Source organism: Carassius auratus, chromosome 49, assembly GCF_003368295.1.
Source record: "Carassius auratus strain Wakin chromosome 49, ASM336829v1, whole genome shotgun sequence".
Taxonomy (NCBI): Eukaryota; Metazoa; Chordata; class Actinopteri; order Cypriniformes; family Cyprinidae; genus Carassius; species Carassius auratus.
Genome location: NC_039291.1, coordinates 922,759 through 934,763, shown reverse-complemented (window position 1 = coordinate 934,763; position 12,005 = coordinate 922,759). Strand labels below are relative to the sequence as shown.

Here is a 12,005-nt window from a genome sequence, read left to right as displayed (position 1 = left end):
GTACACACGTGCACCGTACCGAAAGCCCTGTACCGAAACGGTCCGGTACGAATACACGTACCGTTACACGCCTAATATATATAGGGTTAATGCATCTGTTTAGACCCACGTAAACATTCCATGCCAATAAGTATTATGTGTCTTCTAATATGAAGATAAACTTGGGGAATAAGTTAACAATAAACTTTTGGTATGTTAAAGTATGTAAAATAGCATTGTTTTTGTTTCATACATCTTATAATCCAAAACAAAAAATCAATATAATATATAATACAGAGTAGGTAGACTCAAATACTTTATTTCTTCTGTAATGGAGGACTCCTTGTTAGTGCGTCCGCGTCCCATGCCAGAGACCTGGGTTCGAGGCCCACTCGGCACGGGTGCGAGGTGTGGCGGTGAGGACCCGGGAGAGAGGGGTTACACTTCCTTGGAAGTACTACAAGTAGTGTCAAATGGGTTATGATTCCCATCCCTTTCTCTGTCATCTGGCTCCAGCTTTGTTTTTTTTTTAAATGCAACCCATGCAGCTTTTTCCATGTAATGGTGCTGTTGCGGGTGCTGCTTGTGCTTTGTGGCTGTTCTAAAAAAAAAGAGACATCATTTGGAGCTCTGTGACTTTCTCTAATGTTTCTTTCTATGTTCAGTCCTTCAACCTCTGATTTGTGCTGCTATCAGAGAAGCAGGTGGAGTACTCTGGGTTAGCCAGCTGCAGTGCCTGTTGTTGGGTTTTTTTCCCCATGTTTTCTTGCTAGGACTTAGTGCTTCATGGCTCCTTGGTTTACAAGGTTATTCTGTTTTCCCTTCGACTGAATCTATCTCTTTCTGTTCAGGGCCCCTGGGGATCAGGGAAGGACCACTGCAGCCACGAGTTCAACATTTTTGCTGTGGCCAACCGCAAACGAAAGAAGCACAAGGAGAAGCTGCAAGCCAGCAGCTCCGATGACGACCTCGATATCATGTTCACCAAGAAAGATAGCCCAACTCAAAAGCAGAACCATCGAAACCAGGAGGAGGTGGCAGGCAGGTCAAGTGCATGCAGAAAATCACTTGTTGGAGAGGAGAAGAACAGCATTAGTGCAGAGTCCACCCCGAAGAACAAGAAGGAGCACAGAAACTCTTTCTTCATGAAAGACAAACCTTCTTTGGCTCTCTCCCCCTTGCCCAAGCTCTCATGTTCACCTGGTTTCAACCGTCGCACCACTAGATCCACCCTCTCAGATCCTTCCTCACAGTTAGATGAGATCACCTCAGACTTGGGCACCATGAGCTCTGGAGCCTCTTTACCCAGAACCAGACCTCGTAAATGGGGCACAACATCACCGGCCCCTGAGCAATTACTCACTCCTGGAGGGGCTTCGCTAACTGCAGAGGTGAGCTCTATTACTTCGGACTACTCAACCACTTCCTCTACCACCTTTCTGACAGGAGTGGAGTCCATCACATTAAGTCCAGAGGTGCAGTCTGTGGCGGAAAGCCGAGGAGGAGACGAGGCAGATGACGAGCGCAGTGAGCTCATCAGTGAGGGGCGGCCGATGGAAACCGACAGCGAGAGTGACTTCCCAATGTTTAGACCTGACATCGCTGGACTAGACATACCGTCCACAGAAGATGGTGGCAAAAGTACACCCAAACTAGCTTCCCGCTTGCTGCCCTCCCATAAACTGAAAGAATGCAACTTCATGTCCAGGAGGCGATCCCTACGACAAAAGACAGACAGTGATTCATCTGCGGAGGCAGGCACTGGTGGTGGCAATCAAGGGGTCAGCAAGAAGGAATCAAATAGACTGTCTCGAGTTCTGGAGGTGATGAAGAGAGGCCGTTCCACCGGCAGCCTGAGTGCCTCATTGCGTCCTGAATCGGACCGCGTTGCGCCAGCATGGCATCATAAAATCACAGAGAGACTCAAGTTCCGTATACGTGCCTCTGCCGATGACATGTTCGGTGTTGGCACTCAGAAGGCCCGCTCTACAGAGACGCGTGGTAAGAAAAAGGGCATCCGCCGACGGCATACTATGGGTGGCCAGCGGGATTTTGCTGAACTAGATGTTATTCATGACTGGAGGGAACAGGGCGGGGTGGATCAAGGTGCTGAACTGTGTGCTGTAGAGCGCCTCAAACCCAAGTGTGACTCTCAAGACATGTCTGTCCGGGACTGGATTGCTCGTAAGCAAGGCCAGTCCAAGGCCAGTCTAGAGTTGAAAGGTCAAGATGGTTTAGAGACAGCAGAAATGGAAGAGACCCATGCAGAGAGCGCCTCTCCATGTCCCCAGTCCAGCTCCGAACAAGTAAACGGAGGCGCATCAAAAGGCAGATCCAGAAACAGTCTGAATTCTGGGGCTGATGCTCATCCACGAAAATTGTCAGGAGCCCAAGTGGTGCACTCATGATTCTACCAGTATCTTTAAAAGAAAAGGATAATCTGCGTGTGTGTAAGAATTCCATAATGTGTGCGTAAAGGCCTGTTCAAGGTGAATATTTGGTGTGTAAATTCAGTGCATTTTAACGTTTCAAAGACAAAAAAGGGTTAATGCATCTGTTTAGACCCACCTGAACATTTCCAGGCCATCCATGTGACAATTCTCTTTTCCATCACACTGTGAAGAAAACTGGCCAAACAGTAAGATTTGCACTTTTTGTGACATGCCTATAGCCACCTTTACATAAAGCATTTTGTTGGAGCTATTTTGCTAAATGGCAGCGATTAGTAGAATCCACAACCAGCTCTATTGTCTCTGTACCCTTTTATTTGGTTTTGTTGGATAAGCACCACAGTGAATACAAACATCTAAATGGCTGTTTCAGATCTTGTAAATAATATTTGATTTTCTTTCTCTGACAACCAGGTGTTAGAAATTTGCACAGAGCTTTCTGTATCGGGGTCACCAGGCTGACCAGGATATTTCTGCTTTTCTATAAGCGCCTGTCAGAGAGTGCATTTGCATATTAATTCAACCTCTCTGCAGTTTTTATATACTGGTCTGAAAAGACAAGTTGTATGTGAAAATTAGGATGAATTTTCGTACCAAACGTGTGTTTGGGTGAACAGGCCTTGAATTGAATGAATGTACTTAGAGCTAGAGCTAAGGTTACTCCATCCTTATTTTCCATCCCCATGTCTTATATAAATATGAATATATATTACAAATATATATATATATATATATATATATATATATATATATGTGTGTGTGTGTGTGTGTGTGTGTGTGTGTATGTATGTGTGTATAAGCTTATAAAAAGTAACTGGAGTAATTTTTACATTTTTACATCAGACTATATTGTTTTTGGATCAGTACTGGAGCTGTGCATGACAGTGAAGTGGCCTGATATTCAGAGGCTGAACAATACCAATGTTTACTGACTGCCTCTGCTGCTGTCACAGCACAGTTTTTCTGACTAGGACAGACATGCATTTGCCAAACTGTTACTGAAGGATACTAACATCAAAGGAAAAGAAAAGGCATCTCGTCCAATTTTAGGACAAATTTAAAAAGAAAAAGAAAACCCCTGATGTTACTCATATGAAGAATGTAATATGCTTGCTGTTATATTGACTGACACATAAATTGCTTGTTGCAATTTTCATTTGTGAAAATCATGTAAATAATGTCTGTACTTTAAGTATTTTTATTTTATTATTATTAATTATTATTATTCTGAAGGTTGGCCTTGATATGGGCTGTTTCCTGAGCTGTGTGCTGTGGAAATCCCTTTTACAGTGCATCATAACAGCCAGACATAAATGTGGAAGAAAAATAAAATATTTTTATATTTCTACAGGATTGTGAAAGTAAGTCCTAAACTGAAAGCACCAGAGCCTGAACATCTGTAGCAGTACCAGGCTTAATGGTATTGTCATGTTGAACCATTTGAATCCAAAGAACAACCTGACAGCAAATAAGTCATAAAATCACAAGGAATACTACAGTATTTCCTTTGAAAAAAGTGCCTCTCAACTGGTTCTGGTGACAGGAAAGGTGCCGTTTCTTAATTTTGTTGTTTGTTAATATGGAATATGTATTGTGAATGAATGACTGAATTTTATCAGAAAAATAAAAATACCATTTTTATATAAAACGATGCAAAAACAGACCCAGAGCTTCCACTGCATATGCTTTGTCAAAGTGTGTGTGTGTGTGTGTGTGTATATATATATATATATATATATATATATATATATATATATATATATATATATATATATATATATATTGTGTTACCTTTGTCAAAAAGTCACATATTTTGTCCAAGCTAACCAGAGTAGTAGACAGCATATGCTTCCTTGGAGTCATAGAGTATGCATGACATCATACATGTGTGTGTGTGTGGATTTCATCTTACCTCTGAATGCTCAAATGTGTGATTCCCAACTGCAAAAAAAAAACAAAAAAAAAAAAACACTGGAAATCAATTATCATTGCATCTTCTTCTCATTGTCATTGGTAATCTATGTAATGTAGACTCTAGGTCTAGCAATTGCATCAGTTTGAACACAGATACACTTTACTATTCTTTATTAGTATTTCCCCAACAGTATGTGTTTGAATTTCACATTTTAATTTTGTAAAGATATTCAAAAGTAGGTAAAATTTGATAATTTCAGCATTCAGCCTTTTGATCAAAAGATTCATGACTTCATAAGATCATTTAGATCATGAGGAACAAATTTAGAACAGCAACTCCAAACCTTTGACTGGTAGAGCAAACGCTTGATTCATTTAATTAAATATATAAATGCTCGTTGTTCGCCTTCAAAACAGAAGAGAGCATTATACAATCATAACTGCCTCAAAACAAGTAATTTGTTTCTGTATCCGAGCAGAATGTCCTATAGGTAGGGCAGTACAAAATTGTATTATTATTATTATTATTATTATTATTATTATTATTATTATTATTATTATTATTATTAGGGTGGCTTAACTGTCTGTCTGACTGACTTCCAAAAACACCTTGCAGGGTGATTATTGTATAACATTGTGTAAACCCTAGCTACTAGTGTGTTTATGTTGGGTGGTTCTTTTTAACAGCCTGAATCCCAGTTTAAGAAACATTTATAGCATAAAGAGTAGGCACTTAAATCAAATGATAAGTTCCCTTTCAGTTGGTCACTAAAAATCACATCGGTCTTGACCGACGGATTGGGATCTTGCCAGAGAGGCCAATCCACTTCACGTGTAAACTAAATGAGCCATTCCACATTGGCATGTGATTATTGCATCAAGCTACCGCTGATAACAGCATGAGTTTAAGAGGCAGCAGGTGCACCACATTCATTCGTCCTTTCGTTTCGGAGCTAAGCGGTAGTGCATCACTACTGCTGTCTACTTCGGTGTTGCAAAGCCCATAGCCAGCGAGTCTAAGCGTTACGGCATGGCAGCGGTGGTCATGGTCGCATAGAGAGAACACAATCATCTTCATGGTTCAGCACAAAAGAGCATTTCTCTAAAAGAACAACATGGGTGATCGCCTCTTTCTGGCACCTTAGATGTCTGGGCATTGAGCTGTGAAAGGGTGAAAGGGTGACTCTGCCGTGATCCAGTGTTCATCCCAGCAATCGGGCCAGTCCCGTATCTGGTAGAGTCAGGTTTGTCACCCATCAAGCATTCTGCAGACAGTGGAGCGGCCGTGGGGATTCGCTGGCCCCTCTACAGGGTGGGCAGGCTGGTTCTCAGTGCCCCCTTCTGGTGCCATTCTTCCCGTAAGTGAATGAGGAGCTCAAAAGATCGTGGAAGGCACCTTTTACTGCCCAAAACAAGTATTGTAGTTCCTCCACTCTCACCACTCTCGATGGTGGTGCCACTCTGGGGTGCGCAGGCATTCCCTCAGTCAGTGGCCTTGCAACTGTGTCAGATGGCTGCTGCCACTCTGCAGGGTGACCTGTGTCTCCCATCACGGGCCTGTTAGTATTCATCAGGCTTACAGAGCTTGTGGGGAGGCGGATATTGCGCTCTATTACTCTATTACTGCAGGTCCATCAGGCCAAAGCCCTGAAAGACCTGCACGAGGGTGGTCATGACCATGCAGTCCTACATGAACTGTGTGCTGCGACATAAATCGCTCTTCGAGCGACGAAGGTGACCGCACAGTCCCTGGGTCATGCAATGTCCAATGGTAATCCAGGAGCACCACACTCTGGCTGTGTCTGGCCTGCATGAAAGAGCATGGTAAGGTGCAGTTCCTAAATGCTCCAGTGTCTCATTGTTTTTGTTCTCAAAACTTCAATTAAAGAGCGGTTTACTCAGTCTCTGGGTCTCAAAAGGAGAGGAGTTGTGAATTGTGTATCACAGGGTCACTTCCCTCCTTCCAAATGGAACGGCACAGTTTCCAAGTGTTATCCAAGTCTTAATGTTGGGTTGCGAGGAGCAACTGTAGTTTGACCTTCTCTCTGTAGATCCAGGTCCTATTGTCTACCTTATAGGAAAGATCAGGAGGTCTACACAGGGCACTGGAGGGGTCAGCATATGTGGCGTGTTTGTATGGATCCCAGTTCGTCGTGCATCACCAACGTGACGTCGAGAGTGACTGACTGAAAGGGAACACATGTAACCCTCATTCCCTGAAAGAGGGAACTGAGATGGCAGGTCCTGTCACCACAGTTGCTGTACCATTACTGAGCTGCCTGGTCACCGGCTTAGCTCAAGCATGAATGAATGCATGAATGAATGCGGTGCACCTGCTGCCTATACTCACGCTGTGATCAGCTGCAACTGGATGCAATAATTGCATGCCAATGTGCATTGGCTCATTTATTTACACTCAAAGTGGATTGGTCTCTCAGATGAGATCCCAATTCGTCAGTCATCACCAATGTCACGTCTACTTTCCCTCTTTCACGGAACGGGGGTTACGTACTGTACACAACAGAGGTGTAACACCAAAGTGCAACTTTATTTCCTTTTCTTCATTTAGATATTTCTAACATATAATAAAATATTTTCTGATGCCTGGACATCAGAAGTGCTTTTAAAATTTTTTTTATTCATTTGCTGCATTGCACTTCAAAACAATATTCAATAAAAAGTTCTAAACTTTTTGAACCAAACCGACTAGCTCTGAAAAAACAAAAAAACAAAACAAAACTGATGTTCAAGACTCCATTTAAGTGGAATTATGAACAAACTCACTATACTAAGATAATTAAATCTTTTTTTTTTCCTCTTTTGGGAAATATATATATTTTTTGTTATTAAAATCAAATCTTTTCACTTGTAAGTAACTAACTAGTAGTTCTGCCTACTGTTCAAGATGTCTGTTAGAGATTGCATCATCTGCTGTGTACAAACATCTGATAGATGTCTTTAAGATGTTATAAACCATAAACATATTAAAGACATTTTCTAAACATCTATCTGACATCTGATATGATACATACTATAGACATATTGCAGATGAGCAAACAGTAATAAATATGTCTTGCAGATAAATGCAGACGTTTCTGTGATATACATGTGCTATTGGAATGGTATGATTTTCATTTCCAATTGAATGTATTGTCATTTAAACAAATCTGGCATCCTTAAACTTGGCTAAATGATTGGTATTATTGTCTTTTAAATATGCCTTCTTATCAAAAAACATTTTTATTTTCATTTATGCTTTAACTCTACCACATCCTATTTTAATCTGCTAACATTATCTAGATAGCCTGCCACAATTATGTTTGCCGTTTACATGTGTAGCAGAAATGAGTCAAATCAGACAAATCAAAGAGTCTATCAGAGCTGTGTGCATTGAAACATGAGCTGAATTCCTCAGGAAGTCATAAATCAGTTCTAGTGCCACAGGAACCAAACAAGATAACCAACCAACCAACTTGTTCACACAACAGCTTTCAACATTAACACCAATAGAACAATTATTGACAATTTTAATTCAAAGAAGAGATTGTCAAATTTATTGTTCGTGATTGGAATGCAACGCTGGACATCACATGTAAACCCAGGAGATCAAGTTAAATACTTGCATTGACTTCCCCCCCCAGCCAGTGAAACCAGACTGAAATTCCTAAGGGGGAAGGGCTTTAAACCTTTGTCTTCACAGAAAAGTCCTTTGCCAGAGAATGGCAAAGAAACCCTTTTTATACATTATATATGGACCAGAATGTACTCAAAAAAGACTTATGAATGAATCATTCTATTGCTTAACTCCATATTCATTTATGTGTAACCCACACATTTGACTATCATGTATAATCACTTATTGTGTATGTCTTTTGATAACTATAGGATACCTAGTCATGTCTAGTATTCAAATAATCGCATTTTCTTGCTTGATATTGTCCTGACAATCATTTATTTGTAAAATATATCATAATCATGTTATAGGAATCATGTCCAAAATTAGACCCTGTGAGGCAAGAACCACATGCTTGGTAAGATAAACAAATGATTTATGATACCCACCCCAAGAACATATCTGATTGGTCAAGGCAACATTTGAGGGGTGGCCAACAGGAAAGTTTAAAAACTTTGGACACGATTAAATCTTGCTTTTAATCATGCCTTGCTTTTAGTCTGCCTGCTGCTATTAGCCATGTCGGCTTTTAGTCGGCTTTTAGTTCCAGCCTTGCTCGTGCTATCAGTCATGCCTGCTCTTAGCTTGTAGCTTTGCTACCTAGCTTTAGCTTGTAGCATCTAGCCATGTGGTTAGTCATCATGGTTCTTTGAGCGTGGTTCCAGCGTGCCCGCCTGCTGCTACTTATGCCACAATGAGAAGGAACACAACCTAGTCTCGTCAAACTTTATTTCTTTTCTTTTCCGTTTGAGAGTTTCGTGTTCTGAGTTAAGTTTTGTAACGTCGACCTCGCCTGCGCGTTTGAACTCCGACCAGCCACACAACTCCAGCTTCAGCCAACGCCCAAGCACGGGCTCCCCAAGACGTCACTTCAGCCAACTGAACTTCCAGCCAATCAGCGACACCGGGATACCCCTTTCAACGGGAGTCCCTTTCACAGGAAACTAAGGCAACGTATCCCCAGATATTTGTTGTGCTGGTGTATCTAATATAATTTTAGTCACATTGAGGAACTCAATGCAAGGGCTAATTACGTGATTGATGGTTGTTCATGTCTATGCAATTTAACGTATTGCTGTTAACTTGGGATTCCATATTTCCATTCTCTTAAACTCATCTTTCCCTAACTTTCGACCTTCCTGCAACTTGTGTGAATGTGTGTGTGCGTGCGTTTATGTGTTAGATTAGTTTATATGTCTTAGATTTATCTAATAAAGCCTTATTCATATTGAAAAGAGAAGTATCTTGTGTTTTGTGCTTACAAGTTAATGTCTTAAACTGCCGATCTTGTTACTGTGCTAATTGATAGTGTTTTCACTATAGTTTGGATATTAGTATCCAGCGCAGATTTGATGTTAAACGGCTCGTTCACTGAACCGCAGGCGCGTCTCCGTGAACAGCCGTGAAACAGTGATTCTGTTCAAATTCCCTTTAAAATCTTAAATGATTCCCTTTGAGCTAAATTGACCTGTTTCCCTTACATTTATTATGGTGGAGAATGCGGGCAGTTTAATCTAAATTGTGAGCATAAACCAAGTTATTTAATCTTTGATTTTGCTAAAGGAATGAAAGGTGAGAAGCTTGCGAGACTGGAGTGTGTGTTTGTGTTTGTGTGACGTAAGCAGCGCGCGCCCTCCCGCTTGAATGAAAGGAGCTAGAGGAGACTTTAACTCGAGTCCGTCTCCCCTTTGTTAACAGCAGTAAGTGAACTTAAAAGTAAACATCTGAGATCGTACAATAAGGTAGAAATTGAGCGTGTTCCTCATTTGTGTAATGCCTTGTTTTATAGCTGATTTGATTTCACTGCGTGTTCCAGTGTCTCAAACGCTATCTCAGTCACTGTTTGCTGAACGGAGCTAAACTGTTAGTGTTTCAAAAGGGATATAAATCGGTGAATAAAGAATAGTTTTGAGCGGGTTCCTCAATCTATTTATCAAAGTCCCCGTATTCATATTTCATATAGTTTGATTGCCAGTGCGTGTTCCACTGCCGAATCAAATTTGATATTCGACTCCCCTAAGTTAACGTTAAACATTAGAGAACAATGTTTGTCCATTTGTATCCGTTCACAAAGTGAATGCAATCTCGCGTAACACTGCGTGTGCCCGAGAGTAATTTGAATGGGAGTGTTTTAAAAGCTTGATCAAGTAAATTTTAACTGTGTACCAACAGCGAAAGAAAACTTTTATGTTTGTGTCCAGAAAAACTGGCACGGAGATTCAAATTGCTGAGATTGATATAATAACTACAGCAGGAAGCTGCTATTTGAATTAAGATAAATTTAACTCTATACAAACTGAGAGTTTAAGTGCCACATCGCAAAACCAACTGAAAGGCGGTGTTGTTATTTGTACAGTGTTGAAATGAGCCGACATTTCATGTAACATGCTTAACTGTATTTGCAACAATGCAACGATTCATGTGCTGATCCACTAGAATGTGTTTTGGTTGCCATCATAGTGACGACCGTGACCCGGAAGCCTAACGTACTTCCGGAGCAACTCTGAACTGTGCACGCGCAGCGCACAAACTATGCGGTGTCGCTAAGCTAACGAAACCATTGCATTTACATTGAAGTCTATACTAAAGCCACTAGCCTCAAAGGTTAGCCGTTAGCATTACCATCCAGTGGTAGAATAATGTGTGTTTGGGCAACGCTGACGTGATTTAACCATTTTAAACATCTTAACTAACACTTGTTAGTCTCTTTCTTTTTATCGCTCTCTTTTCTCACTAGACCACTTATTTTCATTTTACTAGAAAGGGAAATACTGACTCACAATTATTAATTGTCAAATTGAAATTTAATTGAAACATTAAATTTATTTTGAATCATTTAAAATTTCCCTCTCAGATCATTTCATATGATCTTTTATTTCTAGTATTCTCTTTTGGGTCTAATTATTTTAGGAATGAATAAGCCTTGAACTTTGGAAGTTAAAGTAAACTTATTCTTCCTAATTTATTTATTACCCATCTGAATATATGCTATTCAGACCTTTACTTATTTGAATGCGTTTTACCCCTCTTCCTGTTTTGGTTATACACTTAACCACTATTGTTTTACGTATTGATTTCCTCTTTTTAATTTCATGTTTGCATATTTTGCCCATTTATTAATTTTTTTAATTTTCCTATTTCTTACCATTTCTTTTGTGTATCCTAGCCTGGGAACGACAAACCTGAGCCCTAAAAGGAGACATTGTTATCCCTCACTACGAGTTCAAATAAATTAGAAAGACAACTCTCTTTCACTTAAAGTTTATTTTGTTTGATTAGTTGTGCAGCAACTAACACAACGCTCTCCTTGTAGTTCAGATAACCGCTACTGAGACTTACCATCTCCGTCCTGTCTCTCCTTTACTTTCCTCTTCTCTTTTTACATTGGTAGGACATGTAAGAACCATCAATCAATTCTAAGTGAAGTAAATACACAATTGTGCCGAAGACGACGAATCATCCTTATGAATTTGATTGTAATCATCCTCTCATTTGTTCTTCCTAACCTCCCTACATTTGGAAACGCAATCCAAGTTTTAGCATCTCATCCAACGTTGCGATCAATTTAATAGAGATACGTGTTGAGCAACTGTCGCCTTGCTGACTCCCTGGTGAGCCGTCCAACTGAAAGGTGTACGGTGTCAATCCTGTCAGACTAAGAAAAGAGATATCAGAATTATTATTGTATTCTTTTGTCCAAAGCAAGAAATATAATAATATTGTTTATGTTTTTGATAACATTTAATTGGAAAAATAATTTTCCTCATTTGAAAAACAGAAATTTTGCTTGTCATTTGAATTTGTTTTTCACCTCTTTCTCTCTTTTCCTCTTCCTCATTAGAGTGACAAAGTCTTCGCATCTCTAGTCTACTTAGACACCCTGAGACCAACACAGTCATCACCACATTTCACTAGTGGTTCACAATCACTGATACAACACTTAGTTGTCCCACCACACATAGGCTTTTACTCCACACAGATCTGTGTCA

At 40.3% G+C, this 12,005-nt stretch overlaps 1 protein-coding gene across 1 annotated transcript in view; it reads left to right on the top strand.

Moving 5' to 3' along the window:
• LOC113066000 (rho GTPase-activating protein 21-like) overlaps positions 1–4,080 on the top strand; it is a 62,030-nt gene extending 57,950 nt beyond the window's left edge. Inside the window, exon 25 of the mRNA XM_026237548.1 lies at positions 831–4,080. Within this exon, the coding sequence (XP_026093333.1) occupies positions 831–2,387 (1,557 nt within the window). The 3' untranslated portion in view covers positions 2,388–4,080. The remainder of the gene's footprint in view (positions 1–830) is intronic.
• The last annotated feature ends 7,925 nt before the right edge of the window (positions 4,081–12,005 follow it).